Consider the following 20,375-nt stretch of genomic DNA (forward strand, 5'->3'; position numbering starts at 1 on the left):
CGGGTCACTACAGCAGCGGGACGGCGCCGGGTGTCACGCGGGGACCGGCGTGTCGCGGGGCCGGGCTGTCCCGCTGTGTCACCCCGGGGTGTCCCGGGGCAGGGGTGTCCCGGCGGAGCCGGGCTGTCCCGCTGTGTCACCCCGGGGTGTCCCGGGGCGGAGCGGGGCCGGCCGGGGGTGGAGCCGCCACCGCCTGCGCCGCTCCTGGCGGGCTGACGTGGCCCGGGCGCGGGGCGGACATGGCGGACGGCAGCAGGCAGAGCCGGTTGGCCGCGGCCAAGAAGAAGGTGAGGAGCCGGGGCTCCGGGCAGGACGGGACACGACACGACGGAGCTGGGGGCGGCTGCGTACCGCGAGCCCCGCGCGGGCCGGACCCCGGGCCGGGCCGAGCGCGGCCTCTCCCGAGGGGCGCGGGCCGGGCCGCCGCCGCCCCCTCGCTCCGGGCCCGGCCGCGGTGGGGCCCCGGGAGCCTGCGGGTGTCCGGGGCTGCGGCCCGGCCTTCTCGGCGGGCGGCCGGGGCGAGGCCGGGCCTGGGTGGCTGCGGTGCTGTGAGGGTTACCCGGGTTGGTGTGCGGGTGTCGTGTCTCCCCCCCCATCCTTCCCCCATCCCTCCCGTTTTTTCTCCCCCTGTTTTTTCTCTGTATTTTTTCCCTCGGGGCGGCCCGGCTGCCTGCGTCCCGGCGGGATGCGCTTCTGTGTCAAAGTCACGGGAACGGGAAAGTGTCCTGGAGCAGTTCAGGCTTCCATTTTGAAATCCTACCAATAATGGGATCCTCTTTCGTCCTTCTCCATCCCTCGCTGCCCTGCCGTGCCCTGCCCGGGGTGTGCGGGCCGGGGGTGCCGTTGTTTGCATAAACAACTGCCGGGACCGGCCGCTCTGGGGCTCGGGCGTGCAGGAATTGCACAGAAATGCCGGCAGACCTGGCGGGATTCGAGTTACATCTTATCAGACCGGCACTTCCTGGGCGAAGTGGATGCGATTAAAAATCATTTGTAGATTGTTTCTCCCCTTAGTTCTTAGTTTTTGCAGTGTCTAGCGTGGGGATTGCAATTGTCCTTCATAAAATGTTTCGTGGAGTGGAATATTTCACTATCAGGCTGTGCTTTTTAACTTTGCATGCAGGATTAATTGTCCTTTATTAATTTTGCCTTATTGCTCTTACTTATAAACTTAAAAGTGCCTGAAACCAGTGTTTTCAATCTCCTTTTAGTTGCACTATGGAGTATCAAATAATTTCCCAGGAACAGCATTGGCTGTAAACAAAAGTTGAATGTTTACAACTCTTAGCATAAACCTATCCTTTGGTCTTACTTTAGCCTTCTCTGGGCTTATTTTGATTCATGTTTTCCCCCCAGATGGATGAATTAATGGAAAAGCATTTCTCTTGTCCTTACACTTATATTTTTACTAGTGAAGTTAGGTTTTGAGGGTTTTTTGGGGTTGTAGAAAGCATATTCTCTTTGGAGAATTCTTCAGATTGTTCTTCTCTTCACAGTTGAAGGAATATCAGCAGAAGAACAGCCCTGGAGCAACTGCAGGAACTAAGAAAAAACGCAAAACTAAGGAAGGCAGCAGACCTGCGACTCCCACCACTGATGACCAGCAGCCTCCAGAGAATGTGAGTGTCTCAAATCATTTGCCACCTCCCTCTTCTTTGGTTTTCTGGACAATCTGACCGGAGCTGGAAGTGGTTGTGCTGGGGTAAGAGCTGAGTGATGTAGGTGCTGTATGAAGTGTGCTACAGTAGTTGGCAGCTGCCTGTTCTGGAAGGTGCAGCTGGCGTCAGAGTCTGTCTGATGGTGCCCTGGGTGTGCCCAGAGCTGCTGGGCTGAGGGCATGTGGATCTCACGAGCTGGACGAGGCTGGTTCCTTGGCTGCCTTGGATTGACATTTTCTCTCTGTCCTTCTCTGAGCCGTTTCTCTTTCCCGTTTTCTTTCGCCTCCTGTAGATTCAGAACATTCTGAAGGTGCTGGTGTCAGACCTTAACCGCTCCAATGGGGTAGCCATACCCTCATTGGACAAGAGGAAGGTGAGGCAGTGCTTGTGTCCCTCGCAGCGACTCGCTCTCCCTCCTGCATGCTTCGGGTTCTCTTCACACTGAGCTCCATCTCCGGGATGGAGCTTTGTCCTCACACATCCATTGTCAGTTGCTTCAGTTTTGTTGCTGTTTTCATTAACGTGGAGCCCTTTGTTACCATTGCTTGTTAAGTGCTTGTTTTCCTTCTGGTTTGTGTCAAAGTTAACATGTCAAAAAGTGAGCCTTGTTAAAAAGTGTTTCTTGAGACAGTTGAGCTTGGAGGAAAACAGGAATTTGGGGTGAGGCAGTAAACTCATTTAACAGCTGAGGAAAACTGCACTAGGTAGAGGTAGTGTTTCTTTATAATGTATTTCTCCTGCTCTGAGTGTCATGGCTTTGTTTCCTGGAGCTTGGTTTCTGAAGGGCATGTTTCTGCTCATCTCCAGGCAAACAGCTGCACTGGCTGGTTATTCCAGCCACTCCTTTTATGACAGGAGATGAAGCTGGCACAGGTGATGTACAGTCTGGCAAGGACCAGGGGTGTAAATATGCTTAGGCAGGAAGTCAGAGACTTCAAAGCCAGGCATGTACAGGCTTTAGCGTCTTCACATTCCCAAGATCCTGAAGAGGAAAGGGTAGGAAGTATGCCAAGAAGCAAGAGAAAAGTGTTCAGGAGCATACATGAGCAAACAGCCTTTTAAAAATATTTCTTTTCAGACAGTCAGTTTATTTAAAATAAGGCCCAAACTGTGATAGGAACTCAGAGAAGTTAAATTTTGTAGCCCAGAATGTTCTTCCAGTTTTGTTGTACCAAAGCTCTGCTTTTCATTTCACTTGCATCATTTTGGTAGCTTATTTCCCTACCATTGTTTCAATGGAGTTGTCATAAAGTAGCTCATTGTTATATTTACTGCATGTCTATGGGTCTCCAGCAATAAATATAACTACAGTAATCACATGGGGTACCTGACAGATGAAGTGAAACCTGCAAGGTAGAATGTTGTGAATTACCTTTGTATCCTTTTTTCCTTTTTTTTTCTTTTGTGTAATAATACGTCTGATGCACAAAGTTCCACCAGCTGGACTGTGTTGTGTAGATTCTGTACCAGTAGAACTCAAGTGATGTGAAGAGACACTGCCAGCTTTGGGGTGCTGGGTATGCCTCAAAAAAGTTGTGTTGTGACTGAAACATCACTGCTGTTCTGGGGACAGTTTTCAGTTAATACTTGTAAGCTCAGAATAACTTAAATTTTGGAGAAAGAGACTTGTTTCCCATTGGAGGGTGAGATGAAGGTAGGTGGTCCAGTGCTGTTGCTGAGGTGACACTTAGCCTTGCAGTGAAGGCCTACCTATGTCTACAGCTTTAGTCATGTTTTGCAAAGGGAGAATTTATTGCTCTATTCATTCTTGTTTTCTCTTTTTTTTTTTTTCCTCTTTTCCTCAGAGATAGTTTGATCTGATTGGCTATTAAGGAATTTTTTGATTGTTCTGCCTGGGGTTTTAGGAATTATTTGAAAACAAATCTTTAACTACAATATGCAATGAAAGAACAATTTCTCATTCCAGTTGCTGTCTTGTAAAAATCCTGAGTCAGGAAAATGCTGTTTAGAAATTTGATGCTAATAGGGCAGAAAAGCTGATCATTGGCAGCTGAGCTGCTGCTGCCATTGGTGTCTCATGTGAGGCAGAGCCCTCCCTTCTCTCACTTCAGCTTTCTTGGCTCTGAAACAGAGGAAAAACAGCAAAGTAGAAGCCTTTGTGTGAAAGCAAATGGATCCTACTACATGCTAAGCTGAACAGAATTACTGACTTCTTATTCTACATTATTGGAATGTCACAATGCATAATTTCTGTAGAAGTGTTTTGCTTCTAATGCCTTCTGTTTTCAACAAATTCGATTGTTCAAATAGTTTTGGAGTTTTTGACAGTTTATTGCAAAACTGCTCCTTTTGAAGAAAGAAGGAAGGAGTTCTTGAAGTTAAGGAACATTACTGGTTTCTGCATCTTGGAAGTATTAGCAGAAAAAATGTTCTGATCAGAAGAAATGATCATTTTGAGATGCACTGGGGAATTAATTCCTCCTGTACCTCTGATGTTTATATTGATGAGTGTGTGATTGATAAAGGTGAAGAAATCTTTAGATGGAAGAAGTGAGGGAGTTTCTGACCTTCCTAATAAGCACCTAACATATATTGCTCCTTCAGAGCATCAGTACCTGTCCTGCTAAAAAGAAATTCAGAAAATTCTTGTTTTCCCTTTGTAGTCTTCCAACTTACTCACTTCATTAAATCTGTCTCCCCTGTTGCTGTTTTAACCTTGCTGCTGGATTAGAGAGTGAAGTGCTGAGCAGGTAAACAGGGAATGCCGAGAGAGAGAGAGATTTCTTGGTTCCTATGAAGTGCTAAGAAGGAACTAACTGAAGTAAAAGGGAGCTTTTCCAGGTGGAATTGCAGAGAGCTGCAGTATATTGGTGGGGCTGAATGCTGAAAGATTATCTCATTTGTTTTGTTGTGTTTTTAAGTGATGACTTACCAGAGCTGGATGATGAAATCAATCAAATTGCTATAAAACACAAGAGCAGTGCTGGACCTTTATGGCTCTAGTGCTGGGCAAGGAGATTAAATGGTCCAGTGCAGTGTGGCTTCGTAGAGGGGGCTGCAGATGCCATCCATCCTCCCACAGAGGCTGGATGGGAACTTGCTGTCCAGAAATAGTTTTTTGGCGCTTCTCTTTTCTATTTAGATCCTTCTAGTCATGGGATCCATGGCTACAGCAGGGCCACATGCACCTGCTCCCAGCCACCCTCCCTCTGGCCTGTTCATAAATGTCCTGTTTCCAAACTGGTGGGTCATGGCATGCCACAAATTTCACTGAGTTTTAGACAGAGCACTTGAGTCTGACTAACCCAATTTTCAAGTAGTTACTCCCCTGTTCTTTTCCATCTTCATTTGCATACCATGATCTGTGTTTTCCCCAGGAACACCTTGAAGGTGGTACTTTTCAAAGTAGAGCGATATTTGGCTTTGCCCTTACTTGATTTTTGGTGAATCTTTTGCAGTGAATCCTCATGTGTGAATTTAGAGTTTGGGTGACGTTATTGCCCTGTGTTAAAACAAGGGAGTTGGATTGTGGGACACTGGTTCTTTATGAAAGGACACACTCTGGGACAGTGTTTGTCTGTGGCTGATGCAGCCACCTCTTTGCTCTGGGGAGAACACAGGTTCCCTTCCACATGTTTCTTAATGACTGTTCACATCTGTCTGGTGTTCACAGGCAGGCCACAAGGTGATGTGTTGGTGTGTGTGTTTGTTCATTTTGCATGAAGGCTGTAATCCTGTGCTGTGTTTTGTGACAGGCATACTTTGACAGTGATGTTGCCACTCGTAGTGCTGAACAGCTTGCTCCTGATGTCCCTGTGCTATCTAACAGCAACAGCCTCCCTAGTTGTGGTTCTGTTCTGCCTGCTCCTGAGAGCATGCAGCTGACACAGGTTTGTGACTTATCATCAATACTGCCATTGAACAACTGAATATTGGTTAGTGATGCCACATTAGTGTGGAGAAAGATGACCTTCATAAATATGACATGACTAGTTCAGATTTTCTCCTGTTAAAAATACTACATTCTCCACTCTCCATGCAGTCATCATCTGTCTGTGAGAGCAGAAGGAGTACTAGCATGCCTGCGGCTTCCGAAGCTGTTTTCCTTCCCATTCTCTCCTGTTTCATTACCAGAAAGTACCCTTAATAAGACAGGTCTCCAGTCCAATCAGTCTGTATTTCCTTTTACTAATTGAATATTCAGTTGTAGTTTTTTTCCAGTGAAGTGTTGATTATCCTGGTAAAAAGGAACAGCAGACATAAAGCCTGATACACCTGAATTTCTCTATTCCAGGAAACCCAGACTTACACCACTCAGAAATTATGTGTAAGCCAGGGCTGAGTTGGTGGTTTTAAGTTCATCTTCCTTTGGGAAACAGTAATTACAGGAGCTGTGGAACTTGAGCTCAGGTGTAATCAAGTCTTAGTGACACATTCATAAGTGTGACTCCCATCTTTTACAGGCTTGTAAGTTTTTTATGTTTTAATCCACAGATGAATGAAACTGAAGATCATAAAAATGCTTTGGATGAGAACAGGTGAGTGTCTCTGTTGGCTTTGCAACAGGATCCCAACAATTAAGGTTTTATTCCTGTCCCAATGCTGTGCTGATTTGGGCAGCACTCTGGAAGAGGTTTTCATTGCCAGGTCTTTGTTCCCAGGTCTTTCTCGTCAACAGAGGGTCTCCGTCAGTTGTCTGAACAACTCAATGGCCTGGTTTCCCAGGTATGCCTTTTCATCCATTTGTCCCATTAATTCTCTAGGTGTTTGATGTGGAACTTTAGGCAGACAGTTCAAGGAAACACTCTTCAATCTCAGAGACGTCTGCAGGCATCCTACTAACCAATGTGATAATTAAACATTGAGGCGCAAAAAATCCTGGTTTAGGAATGTAAGATTTCAGCAGTAGGAAGAAAAAGCAGAGTGGGATGAATGAATTGTACATATTCATAGAAAGATGTACTCTTGATTTACTGGAAAAGAATATGAAGTCAGTCTGAATAATTCACATCAGCCTGTCACAGGGGCAGCCAGCGTCTATCCTGAGCCAGAAAAGTGTTTTCTGTGCCTGTGTGTGGTCGTTTGAAGTGACAGGTGCTATAAGGAGTGTTACTGTTATAATGGGATCTTACCTAATAGTGATTTGCCTTGGTGACTAAAACTGACTTACTTGATTTACTTCTAGTCTACATCATATGTGAATGGAGAAAGTGCTGTTTCTTCCACAAATATTAAGGAAATGGAAGTAAGTTTTTCTCAGTCTGTCATGTTTTTTATTTTTCTTATTTGCTGCCATTGATCACTTGTTTGGATTCTGTGCTTACACAAGTGTTAGGGAGGCCTAACTGAATGCACAGGTCACATACATCACTGTGTAGTGTCACCTGGGGCTGTAATTGGGTAGCTGTGAGCACAGCAGTCAGAGGCAGTTATTGGAGATGTTCCCAGTTTGGGGACTGGGGATAATCTGGCTTCCATGCAACTGCAGTTCTTATTTCTGACTCACTTTTATGTCAAAATGAGGCCTCAGCAGAAACGGATAAAATAGGTTGACATCCCAGCAGCTTTTGTTCAAACCCCAGATTTTGTTTTGTTTGGAGAATCTGATTATATCAAATAATGATAATGATTTATTTTTCTGTCCTTTTTAATTATTGCTTTTTTTCCTTCCCTCCTCCTCTTCTGCTCCTTCCTTTTTCTCCTATATGCATGTGCCCGTCAGACACGTTACCAGGAGCTGGCAGTAGCCCTGGATTCCAGCAATCTAACTAACAAACAGCTCGTTACAAAGATAGAGGAATTGGTAAGAAACAATCCAACCAACCAGTTTGACATTGTCTTTGCTGCTCCTCCACGCTCTCTGGGTGTCTGCAAGGTTACGGGTTCCCCCACAGTGCTACAAGGCAGGCTGCTTACACAGCACTTTGTATGGAACAAAATGGGCTGGATGGAAAACCTGTGAGAGGATCAAAGCCTAAGGCTTCTTGTGAGTGTGATGGCTCATCTGAGGAAGCAGAAACAGAGTTTTGTTGTTTCCATTTAAGTGTGCTCTGTTGATCTCCTCACACTGTCCCTAGATGATAAGTATCCTCATAAAACAGCTATTTCTGGTCCTGCTCTGAATCTTTGAAATACAGAATTCTGGTGCTGGCAGCAGTGTGAAAACCTGTTACTGCAGGTGGTGATGCTGTTCTAAATATATCAGCAGAGTGGGAGCAATAGGTCCAAGAGAGCCTGGGGCTGTTTTCTGATCATATCCTTAGCTTCTCTTGGCACAATGAATGAACTGCTTTGTCCTGTGGCCTGCATGGATTCCTGCTGCTGCTTTTCAGCCTTCAGCCTTAACACTGCAAAAAATGCAGCTAAGTGGATCTGTTCCAGGCTGAAAAGAGTCTTTCTTGTGTGAATACTTTCCCCCATTTTGTTCCTCTCTAAAACTACACTTTTCCCAAAGTTTAGCATTTCCCAGTCTACCCCATCACCCCTCTTTTTGTTTCATTTTTGGTTTTGGATTATTTTTCTTCTGTTCTTTTTGTGTTCTAGTTGGGCTGCAGAGGTAGAGTATATTGCCCACCCAGGATTCTCATTGCTTGCCAGCTTTTCTATTTGTCTGGAGCTCTGTATGGCCTTTGCTGCATTTGTGCTCTTGCCTTTGCTTTTCCTGGTTATGTTGTGTGCTGGCATTGCTAAAATCAAAACCTCATCACCTTTCCCTCTGCAGTCATGTTTCAAAATGCACTGAGGTAGTAGTGGTAATAAAGAAACACCTTGGCCAATATTCATCATTTGGGAATAGGAAAAAATACTAATTATGTAGTTACTTAAGAGGCATCTGTGAGAAAACTGCCAGGGAGACAACAGCAGCAAAGGGCAAACAGGGTTTGGTGGCAGCCTGGGCAGCCTTTGTCCCCTTCACACCTACAGCTGCACTTTGTGCAGTCACAGATCTCCAGTACTTCACCCATAAGACTGAAATTGTCTGGGACAGAATTATTTCCTTGCATCTGGCTTCAGCTGCGTCTCATTCCACCTTGGTGGGAGCCTGCCAATGTACGTGCGGCACTGCATGACTTGGCCAGTTGTTAACTGGGATAGAGGTCTAAGGAATCACTTCAAGGAAAGGACTTTTGCTTTGGGATTTAGGTATTTATCTTTTATTGAAAACATTTTTGCTGATTTTCGTAACACACCAGTTTGACTATGATTAAGTGCAGAGATGTGGGAAATTGCAAGTTTAAACTGAAGTTGCTGGATGCTCAGATAGGAACAATACAGGGGTTTCAGCAGAGGTATTGGAGGAGACCTGTAATAATGAACTGGACAATGAAAAACATATCACATGTATTAGTGAAGGGAGCCCCAAATCTCTTACTTTTAATAGCTAAGATGAACTTCCTAGTCTTCTACAGAAATGGAAATTCTCCTTGCATTAACTGGGCATATATTCTACTTCATTGAAGTGAAAATGTGTTTCAGAAGTATAAGAATATTTTCTCTTAATATTAGCACATCAATTTTCTTCCACAGAAACAGCAGAACCAAGAAGCAGTCAATCAGCTGGAGAAGGTAAAGTGTGTCCTATTTTTGGATAGATACAGAAATAGGTATCTGTTTCTCTGAGTACTAGAAAACACAATGGATTGTGGCACAAGTGTGCATGATCTTGTCTTGTGTTAGATTCAGGTTTTTTTGTAGCATAAGATTTAATATATTGACTTCACAAGTTGGGCCTGATAAGCAGCAGTCTTATTTTGTCCAAAGCTAATATTTATATGCTCAAGTTGCAGGAGTGCAGTGGGGGCAGGGGGTTACAGTTTAGGTCCTTGCCATTCCAACACTGCCACATGCATGCTGCAATGATTGTACTGTGCTGTTGCTGCTGGTCTGGGATGGAAAAATGATTAGTAGTACAAATAATGGAAGATTAAGTGTATCTTTAAAAATACTGGCAACATTTAAATGCTAAAATAGTACAAATTAATTCCTGTTTTTATAGTTTGATGTAAAAGAAGGGTTAATTATCTGCATATTTTTGCTGACCCAGCATTATTTGTTTCTACAGGAAAAGAAGGAGTTTGAACAGAAATTTTCTAAAGAGCAAGCAGCACTGAGGGAACAGTTACAGGTAAGGCAGAGCCTCCCTTACAGTAATATACCTGACTTCTGCTGTTTTGTGGATTATTGAGCACACATAGTCCTTATCCTGTAAGGCAGAAGTCCATTCCTTCAGCAAAACTGCAAGTGTCAGCCAGACTGTAATTAACTGCAAGAACACTTTACTGAATTGTCCTTTTGTGATAACAGTGATGTTGCAGTGTCAAGTAAAGTTTTGTGCTGAGCTGATTTTCCTTTCCCTAAGGTTCATATCCAGACTATTGGAATTCTTGTTTCTGAGAAGTCTGAGTTGCAGACAGCCCTTGGCCATACTCAGCAAGCTGCACGGCAGAAATCAGGTATGTGACTATCTCTGCAGCTCAAGCTGGTGGTTGAACTGTGGATAGCAAATCACAAGCACAGCAGTTGCTGGCAGCCAGCTCACAGCACTCCCTGACCCCTCCATGAGCAGCCTTTGGCACTGGTGCTGTCATTGTAGCTGTCCCCAAGTGGGAGCATGTTGGTCTCATGGCAGTTGAGGTTCTTCGGTGCATCACTAAAGCCTTGTCAGCTCTGTTGGGCCTGGTGACTACCCCAGATCATTCCTTTCTAATTCTTTTAAAACTTGATTTCCCTTTCCTGCCCTGCCTCCCACACAGCTGTCATGTTAATCTAGGTTTTAGCCAGGCCTTTTATTCTGAGCTACACTTGAGCAATTTATTCTGATAGGAAAAAGAAAACCCCAAACAACATAATGTGTATTGTTCTGTAAAGGAAGTTTCATCATCTCCCTCTAAAAGTGATGCTGGTAGTTAGAGAGAGCTGTGCTCCCAGGGCTGTTAGTGAATCACCTGTAAAGCCAGGAGTGGAGCCAGCTCTGCTGATTTACAAAGTTCTGTGCTGCCTCAAGAGCTTGTTGACAAAGTAGAAAGTGCTGTTCAGCCAGTTCCAAAATGCTCTTTGTGGTCTAGCCCCAACTGACTGTGCTCTGACTTGTCCAGGAGAAGCTGAAAGCCTTGCTGCCCGTTTACATTCCTCTCGCCAGCGAGTCTCAGAGCTGGAGCGCACTTTGTCCTCCATCTCCATGCAGCAAAAGCAGTCAGAGAAGGTAAGAGTCACCTCTGTTTATGCTTAACCAGCAGCTCTGCCTTTGGCTGTTTGCTTATTACTACACTGCTGCAAAGTCTGCAGTCCCTGCTTGGAGAAGAGGTAGAAATTAACCTTGTTAATTGTTAATTAACCTTTTAAAGCCCTGTATTCCCCATCATCAAGGCAAACTTCATTCAAGTTTCTGTGACTAATCATATGGTCCAGTTGGTGTCTTCAGATCTGGCCCCTCATTCATTAGTCTGGCAGCTCCACACAAGAGAGACACCTTGTCCCAGAAATCTCCATCAAACACACACTCTAGTAATGTCTTTAATCCAGAAGTTTGCAGAAATATTTGTAGCATCACATTTGAAAAGACTGAGCAGACTTCTTCCTGGAAAATTCAGGAGGTTCTAAGCAAACCTGTCCTGAGCTTTTGCTGAAGTTATGACCTTTTCTGTTTTAGCTGATCTGTTAAAGGTGAAATAAAGTATTTTTTTAATACGTTATTTTTTGGATGAAGTCTATAGATTAATCAATAATTTCCTTTTTCTCCAGCATAATAAAGAGTTAGTGAAGGAGCGAGACAACCTGAAACTGGAACTGTACAAACGAAGGTAAGTCCTTTCTACTCATTATTGCAGAAGAGTCACAAAACAACAGGCAAAGACCACAGGTGGTGACTTGGGAGGCTGGATATTAAGTTAAAAAAAAAAAAAAAAAAGTAGTCACTAGATGTGATGTTTCTGTGCTTCTAGTTGGCTGGAAGCACTAGTTTGTAGATTTATGATCTGGAAATCAGCAGACCCAGAGCCACTTTAATTTTTTCTTTGTTCTAGCAAAAGTAGTGAGGAAATAAAACAGCAGAATTCAGAGCTGTCAGAGAAAGTTCACTCCCTGGTGTCCCAGAACTCAGCTATGAAGTTGGATGTGGAAGATTTGCAGAAGAAATTGGAAATGGCTGAACTGATGATTCAACAGGTGAGGGCAGAGGACACTGATGACACTGCCATACTTCCTTCTGAGAGAGGGGGCAAAACTTAACTCTTGGCTTTAAAGGAAGGCATGAAATCTCATCAAGAAATCCTTCTAGAAATAAGCTTTCTGTAAGGCCTCAGGGGAACAGAAAGTTTGTACTCTAAGGTGTTGGAGCTGTAAATTAACTGCAAAGCACTCACTGATTGAAAAGCAATGTGACATTAGTCTGCTAAAACTGTTGTACTATGAGAGAGGGTGAAATGTGGAAATACAGTAACTTTTCTGATTGTAACTGTTCAGGATTTTGGTTATTTAGTTGTGCAGTCTCACTGAATAACCAGCTGAGTAGGGTGGTGTTTATTCCCACCAGAGGAACATGGTCAATTGGACAGTGGCAGCTTCAAGTCAGCTGGGGAAAGAATGCATGGAGCCAGCTGTTAGCAGGTCAGAGAGCAAGCCTGGTGTGACCCTGAGCCTGGAGGGAAGAAAATACTCTTTTTTTTTAATTCCTAGACTGTGTCTTAAGTTACCCTTGAAATTAAGCCAACTGCTTCTCTTCTGGGAAAAGTGCTGTGCCTCAGATGAACCAGCCTTGCTGCTCAGTCAACTGACATGCTCCAGACACTGGCTTTAAATTCCTGACATGTCTGACAACTTTTAAGGTCACAGGCTTTTATACCATCTGATACGGCTGTATAATGCAGACTCTGGAAAGGCACAAAATTTCTGTGCCAAAGTTTGATTGAATCCTATTTTCTTAATTAAAAAAACCAGTAAATTTAAAATTGGTAGGGAGGAGCTGCCCATTCAGCCATTTTTACAGGACTAAAATCTCAGCTTTTTGTTTTTAATCCCCCTATTTTTTTTTCACACTGGACTTCACTATGAGTTGGAGCATTTTAAAGAACTATAGATCACGTGGCAGGTTACTCTCAGGGAAAAGGCTGTGCAGGCAATGAATATTAACATTTTGCCTTAACTTTCTGATTTTTTAACAGTTCTCGAGCCAGGGAGGGAGTCTGGATGCAAACCAGCAGCTGCAGATGGCTCTGGAGGAGAGGGCAAGCCTGGAAACCCAGGTAGCTCAGGTAAGAGGTTGTATGAAATATGATCCAAATCTTTGATGTCTTTAAGGAAACTTGTGGGGCAGAAAAATGTAGTCTGAGCTTCGTACTAACACTGATTTCTTCAAGTTTTATCCCTTAAACCAAATTTATTTAGCCAATATGATGTTGTTTGATTTTGTTTTGAACAGCTCTCAGAGTCACTTCACCAGCTGCAGGCAGAAAGAGATCAGTATGTGGAGAAACTGAAGGAGGAGGGGAGCGCTTGGCAACAGCGGGTGCAGCAGCTCTCTGAGCAGGTAACCCTGGGGGCAGCATCCCAGCTCTGGACAAACACAGGCAGCAAGAAATACCTCATCAATGTTGTTGTAATTTTCATTTGTGTGGCCTTGCAGGTCCACACAATGGCAGAGGAGAAGGAGAAACACATGGCCAGAATTCAGGAGCTGGAAGACAATGTTACAGAGCTGTTAAGCACATCAGGTAGGGCTTCTAAAGTGGGGCTTCCCACTGCAGAGTGGAGCTGGATAACTGTCCTGCTGTACAGATGCTTCTGCACAGGAGGTGCAAGTTGGTCTGATGCTGGGAAGGCAGATGAAGACCAGGTGACCCCAAGAACCCCTTTATCCTGGGAAACAGCAACTGAAGTCCTGGTATGAATGGACCAGCAGCCTGGTTGTGTCTATAGTATTGGCCTGACTGTACTGTTAGTCTTTCTGGCCCAGATGTTTGGGAAGGCAGGAGGCTCCTGCTAGGGTTGTGAGGAAGTCAGTAGCAGACAGCAGCAAGCAATGCTTGGGTTTGGGGTAGGTTTGTTCTTTTTTCCTCTCAGTGCTGTGCACTGAGGGTTGGATACTGCAGCTGGTGATCCCTTCTGGGTCACAGAGCCCCATGGGCTGGGGTGTGCTTTGTGTATCCAGCAGGAATGTGTCTCACCCAGCCATTTTCCCTGTGACTGAGCCCCTTCTGATTGCATTTCCACAGCAGTGAAGCCCATGGATATTGAGCCTCCCTCACTGCCAGGGCCCACAGCAGCTGAGCTCAGTCTGCAGGAGGAGATCCAGCGGCTGCAGCAGGAGAAGGAGGAGCTGCATGGGCAGTACCAGGCCCAGGTCCGTGACAACGAGCAGCTGAGCCACCTCAACAGGGAGCAGGAGGAGCGGCTGCTGGAGCTGGAAAAGGCTGTGCAGCGCTACAGTGAGGAGGCTGTGGACAGACAGCAGATCCTGGAGGACATGCAGAGTGACAAGGCCACAATCAGTAGGGCACTGAGCCAGAACCGGGATCTGAAGGAGCAGCTGGCTGAGCTGCAGAATGGGTTTGTCAAACTGGTAGGTCTCTTCCATGCATCTTTTCCCTTTGCTTTCCTCACTGGTGCAATCCTTTTGTAGTGCAGATGTGAAAAACTGGCAGCAGCATTATCCCTCTCTTACCCTCTGAGTTTGTGGCTGCTCCATCCTTTGATACATAGTGTATATGAACCAGTATCTTTGTCCAGAACTGTTTTCTTTTCCTTCTCATCCCCTAGCAGTCAGTCTGTTTCTGTCCCCGGGTATTCCTCTTGCCCTTTCACCTGAAGATACCCATTTCCTGTTCCCTTGTATTTGCCTATGAGGAAGTTCTCAATAGCATTCTCTCCTGCTGCTGTCATTCTTACCCATCCTGGAACTGAGTCCTTACTCTTGCTTTGCTTCTTCCAATGTAACACCTTCCTCTCTGGGGCCCTAGCAGACTGACACATGGTCTAGCTGTTTGGTTTTTTTCTTTAGTCCTTTTTGAACTCCTTGGTTTTGAATGTCTGTGGCTCTCTTTGGGATATTCATACCACCCATCTGCTTTGGAGCTGACAGGCTGCTTTATGTGCCAGGCCTCTTCTTGGCACTGTCCCAGCACTGATTCCCCTGGCTCTTTCCTTGCTCTTCTCCCATCTTGTGAACCTTTCTGTAAGGTATTTACTGTCCTAAACAGTCAATTTATGGCCTTCAGTTACAGTCCAGAAAAACACAAGGGATGGCACCCTGTTGTACTGGGAACTAACATAGTTTATTGAGAGCCTGTTTCATGGTGGCTGGGGCAGTTTCCTTACACAGTTGTGTTTGTCTTGCAGACAAATGAAAACATGGAGGTTACAAGTGCCCTACAGTCAGAGCAACACGTGAAGAAAGAGCTGGCCAAGAAGCTTGGGCAGCTGCAGGAGGACCTGGCAGAGCTCAAAGAGACGGTGAGGACCAGCAGTGGGATGGCAGGGCTGGATTGTGCAAATTGCTGGCAACTTCCCAGACACTGATGGAAGGATGGAAATGGGTATTGTAAAGATCTGGCTGGAAGCCTTCCCCTATCATCTGCTGCCTGATGTGGGGTACCAGCATGTGGAGGCAGATGGTGGCTGTCTGCCTGGTTGGTGGCTTTGGGACAATGTTGACAGTTTGGATCATGTCACACAGATCAGCTTTTCTGGCAGAAAGGGTTTGATGTGGTGGTTTGATCTTGTTCTCTCAGCTGGAGCTGAAGACACAGGAGGCCCGTGGCCTGCAGGAGCAGCGGGACCAGTGCTACAGCCACCTGCAGCAGTACACCCTGGCCTTCCAGCAGCTCGCTGCCGAGAAGGATGAGCTGCACAAGCAGTTCCTGCTTCAGACACAGCTCATGGATCGCCTGCAGCATGAGGAGGTCCAGGGGAAGGTGACAGTGGAAATGCACCTGAAAGAGCTGCAGCAGACGAAGGTAACAGTAAAAAGGGACAAGTGGAAAGATGGGAGGTAATCAGTGAGAGATTTGGCCAGTCCCTTCCACCTGGGCTGTTCTGTGGGGCTGTGATTACACCCTGTGCTCTACAGACAAGTGGTACCTGTCTGGAGCTAAAAGCACTGCTTGTTGTTTGTGTGTGTGGTGCTACTGTCTGAAGATGGAGTGACTGTTTGCAGTCCGGCTTGTGCAGATTTTTGTGATCTTCTGCTTATCTCTTGCAGGAAAGCCTAGAAGCTGTAGCCAAGGAAAACAAAGAGCTGCAGGCCCAGATCAGTCAGCTGGCAGCAGAAATGGATGGCAGGATTTTGCACCAACTGGAAGGTGAGTGGCTACATCAAGGAGAAGGCAGAGCTGGGTTCTCTGCAGCATTGCCTCCTTGTTCACCTTCCTTCTTTTACAGAAGGCGATGAAGCAATGACTGAAGAAATCCAAAAACCTTCTCTTGTGATCCCAGAGAAGTTTGAAAGCCATGAAGAAATGGTGAGTCGTAAAGGGTAGAAAAGCCTTTGGTTTTAGTTCTTAACAAGTATCTGGAAAAGGAAAGCAGTTAAATTGAAGAGAGGTTTATCAGCTGTTATCCTATCAGTTGAGTGCAATCATGAGGGAAGTGCAACAGTTCCTCATGCATAGCAGCAAAGCCAAGACTTCTGCAGCATTCTTGCAAGACAGGTTGAAAATCTGGCATTGGTTTCCTTATGATGACAACTCAGCTGGCAGAGCAGCTCTTTAATGGGGCTTTGATGATGATGTTCTCTTGTTTGGAAGGCAACTTGGAAATGGTGTCAAATATCTACAAGATTTATCAGCAAGTACAGTCATAATACTGCAGTCAAACAGTTCTCAAGGGACCCAGGTTTTAACCTGCACTAATTGGGAATGAGAAGAGGCAGTAGCTGCTACCTGGCTTAGTTCCAGGGCAGTCACAGTTATTTGGTTTCACACTCATAAATAAAATGGGGTGAACTGTTACTCTGTCCTGAGATGCACCACAGATCCTGCTGAACACAGGGGAAGCACTAATGTCCATACCCTGAAATTCTTCTTAGGTCACTTTTGTGACCTCTGCCATGTCCCAAGTGGAGCAGGAACGAGAAGATCTGAGGAAGCAGCTGGCTGCTCAGAAGCAGCAATGCAGAACCCTCCTGCAGCAAATCACAGCTCTTAGGCAGGAGCAGCAACATCACGTCACGCTGGATACAGGTAAAGTCTCAGCAAGTTTGGGGACAGTGTGACCATGAGGTGCTGGGCCAGCTGGCCATGGCTGCTCTGAGACAGACCTTTGGGTCTGTGAGTGCATCCTGCCCCAGGAGAAACTGTAAATTGCACACATCCCTTCCAGGCTCCATTATGGATACTGTTCCAGTGGAGGTTCATGAGGCTTTGAAAACTGCCATGGACAAGCTACAGGTAAGCAAAGCATCTCATGTTGTTTCAGCCCTATTACACTTTCTCAGCCAGACTAGGATCCAGTGTCAGACAAACACAACACAACACAACAGATTGTAGTGGAATAAGCAGCAGATATTCCATAAAAAGATGCTCCATCCTAAAAAGCTTGCTCACTGCTTGGTTGTAAAGGAGCAGGATTTGTTCCTCAGGCTCAGACCAGTGTCATGGGGGTGATATCTTTAGCATGGATGTTATCTGTGTGTGAGAGCCCAGGTGACTGACCCCACTTTGTGTGTACAGCTGCGTTTCACAGAGCTGATGCGTGAGAAGGCAGATCTGAAGGAGCGTCTGGAGGAGCTGGAGCACCGCTGCATCCAGCTGTCTGGAGAGACTGACACCATTGGTATGTCTAGGCAGCACCAGCACAGACTAGAGCTCGCTTAGTGCCTTATTTATGTGGGGAGTAGAAGGTCCCCAAACAGCTTTAAGAGCTGGAGCCCTCAAACTATGAAGTCTTCTATGTCTCCTACTGCTGCCTAACTGGGCTACGTCTCCACTCCAGGGCTGGATTTCCTGGGTCCTCATGCCTCATACCTCACTATAGGGTTCATACCCCAATCTTGCAGATACTCCTGAGGCTTCTCTTGTGTTCCAGGGGAGTACATTGCACTGTACCAGAGTCAAAGGGCTATCCTCAAACAGCGGCACCAGGAGAAAGAAGAGTATATCAGCAGGTTGGCCCAGGACAAGGAAGAGATGAAGGCAAGGACTCTTTTCTGTGGTACTACTCCAAGCAGGGTGGGCCTGGGGCAGTGCAAACCTTTGTTCATTTGCTAATTCGGCGACAGGAGTAGGACTGCAAACCACAGTGGTGTTCGTGTGCATGTTTCATGGGCTTTCCTTTACTTTGGTACAGATGAAACTACTGGAACTGCAGGACTTAGTGATGCGCCTGGTGAGGGAAAGAAATGAATGGTACAGCAAGTATGTAGCAGCTGCTCAGAACCCAGAGTTGTTGGCGAGCCAGACTGAAGGTGTGCTTCCAGCAGAAAGGCGCATTGAGCTGAATGCCACTGATGGAGCAGGTGAGCTGCAGCCAGGACAAGCTCTGTGCAGGGGAACAGCCCCTGCTCTCAGCCTTGTATGTGGATGGGAGGAGTTACCTGCCTGCCTTGTCTGTGCTCCTTGCAGGGTTACGAGAGGTGAATCTGTCAGATGAAGCAGAGCAAGAGGCTGCTGTTCATCAATCCGGTTTCCCCCCTGCTGACAGCAAAGCTGCTCAGCCAAACCAAGAGGACCCCACAGCAAAGCAAATAATGCAGCTTCTCAGAGAAATCCAGAACCCTCAGGAGAGGCTGGGCTCCCTGCTGGAAAACCCGTGCATTCCCTTCTTCTACCGTGCTGATGAGAACGATGAGGTCAAAATCATGGTAGTTTAAGTGGTGCTATGTCTTACTGACAGCAGCTTTCTGTGGGCCTGAAAGGACTTGATGGACTTGTACCTGCCCATACCTCTGCTCAGTGCCCTTGGTGAGAACAGGTTCCTAAAGACATCAGTAAAGAGAGATTGTATCAAATGGAATTCAAGCATCAGACCTCATCTTCTCTTTCTCTTTGTTCTGTTACTTGCTGTGCTTGGAGTACAGGCAGACTCTTAACTCATCCTGGGAGACAGCTGGTGCTGCCACATCACCTAGGCTAGGCCCAGACTGGGGGCAAATGGAGTCCATGACTTGGCAAAATGACTTAATCCCTTGTCCCAGACTCTGCTACCACAGGAGCTTCACATGGTTCTGATCCATCACTCATGCCTGTCAGCCCAGTTCTTCCAGGGCTCCCAAAGTAACTAACTGTTCTGGTAATGGACTCTTTGGACTCTCAGCAGCTTGGGTTTGTTTTCATACTACGTATCCTGAACTCCCCCTTCCTGCTGTAGCCCTGCCTCTTGCACCTGTATTTCAGAACAGGACCCCTGCAAGCGGCTCCTGGGCAGCACAGCCTGTTCTCATTGCCAGGGGAAGGGACCGATGGGAACATTGAGGAGTCTTTTGGTTACTTGACAAAGCTTTATGTGATTCTTGGGAGTGGGGTGGAAATGTAACTGCACTTTGAAGGATGATGTGTTTCACTTGTATGTGTCTGAAGGTTTTATTTATTTTAAGAAATGGGAGAAATAAGTAAAAGGAAACCACTTAATAAACATGCTTCATTTTGAATTTCTGGGCTTTAGGGGTTCTAGTTCTCCATCCCTGAACTTTCCTCTTCTCCCATTTTGGTAAGTATTGCAGGAGATGAGTGGAAACTAAGAGCCCATGGTCCATGTTTAAGGTCCTGGGACATGCAGCAACAAGTGTGGTAGTACCTGGCCCTGCCTTGAAGCCATAGCCCTGATACTAAGGAGGAAACAGAACATGGAGGGAGAAGAGAGCTCCCTGAAGCAGAAGCAAAACAAATCTGGGTGTGGAAGTTTATGCCATGTGAACTGCATGTGGATATCCTGCAAGTGAATCTGCCTTCAGGCAAGAACTCCCTGTTCTTAGGATGGGTGTTGTCAACAGTGGAGTTTTGAGGGAAACCACAGGGGAGATTAAAGGGACCTGATCATTGGAGCTGTGTAATCCAACACAGGAATTTGTGCTGCTGCCTGAAACAGCATCAGCTGCCACCCTGTCACCTGCTGAGATGCAAGCAGAGAAACACACATTTGTGTCTGTTCAACATGAGAGATGGTTCATTTCTTCATGTCCAAGTTGGTGAAACTTTACAGCAGCATAGCCAAGAGCTTCTCTTCTACTGCCAAAGGCAGATCATGTGTGGGCTGTTTTTTTTAAATGGTTCATATCTTGGTATTTCCAAATACAAATGAAAAAAGGGACACACAGCACAATCAGTGCTTTCCTGTGAGCCCCCAGGGGAAGCTGGATTTGAACTTTCATTCAAATGGCAGGAGTTGTGCGAGTTCTTCAGCCCAAGTGATTTGACTCCCCAGAGCATGGGGTCTGTACATTCTTTATCTGTGTAAAATGATGTATATTACTTCAGGAGAAACTAAGCCTGTTCAGTGTTAAGAGCTGCTCAGGCTATTTATAAATCTGTATCATAACTAATAGAAGAAGGGCTGTGATTCAAGACAGTATTATTGTAAAAGGAATAAATACTGGGTGTTTACTCTCAACTGTGAAGGAGACAAGTCCAGTGAAGAAGGTCTGTGGTCTGTTGCAGAGGTGACTTAACCCTGCTACAAATTTGCTTTCTGAATAAACTTATTCAGAGGGATACTGACTAGAGGTATTTCTTCTGCACAGACCACCTTGAAATTTGGCCAGAAAAAGAGAAGAATGAATGAATTATTGAAAGCACCTGCCCTGACAGTGAAGCCATTTCCACTGAGCTT

At 45.8% G+C, this 20,375-nt stretch overlaps 1 protein-coding gene across 14 annotated transcripts; it reads left to right on the plus strand.

Moving 5' to 3' along the window:
• The first annotated feature begins 41 nt into the window (after positions 1-41).
• GOLGA2 (golgin A2) lies at positions 42-19,197 on the plus strand. 14 transcript variants are annotated; one of them, XM_086857962.1, is made up of 28 exons: positions 139-287; positions 1,497-1,619; positions 1,951-2,031; positions 5,375-5,509; positions 6,114-6,157; positions 6,281-6,344; positions 6,805-6,864; positions 7,342-7,422; positions 9,147-9,185; positions 9,682-9,744; positions 9,979-10,072; positions 10,715-10,821; positions 11,361-11,419; positions 11,642-11,783; positions 12,779-12,868; positions 13,036-13,143; positions 13,240-13,327; positions 13,829-14,175; positions 14,952-15,065; positions 15,344-15,568; positions 15,814-15,913; positions 15,993-16,072; positions 16,639-16,792; positions 16,932-16,999; positions 17,282-17,384; positions 17,637-17,743; positions 17,898-18,066; positions 18,173-19,197. In XM_086857962.1, exons 1-28 carry the CDS (start codon positions 240-242, stop codon positions 18,418-18,420), a joined length of 3,141 nt encoding a protein of 1,046 aa, XP_086714088.1. In that variant the 5' UTR covers positions 139-239; the 3' UTR covers positions 18,421-19,197. The 14 variants fall into 14 exon arrangements, with proteins under 14 accessions (XP_086714089.1, XP_086714097.1, XP_086714091.1 ...); XM_086857961.1 differs by having other exon boundaries at positions 140-287; positions 13,832-14,175; XM_086857963.1 differs by lacking the exon at positions 1,951-2,031 and having other exon boundaries at positions 42-287.
• The last annotated feature ends 1,178 nt before the right edge of the window (positions 19,198-20,375 follow it).

This window comes from Cyanistes caeruleus, chromosome 20, assembly GCF_971803275.1.
Source record: "Cyanistes caeruleus chromosome 20, bCyaCae1.hap1.1, whole genome shotgun sequence".
Classification (NCBI taxonomy): domain Eukaryota; kingdom Metazoa; phylum Chordata; class Aves; order Passeriformes; family Paridae; genus Cyanistes; species Cyanistes caeruleus.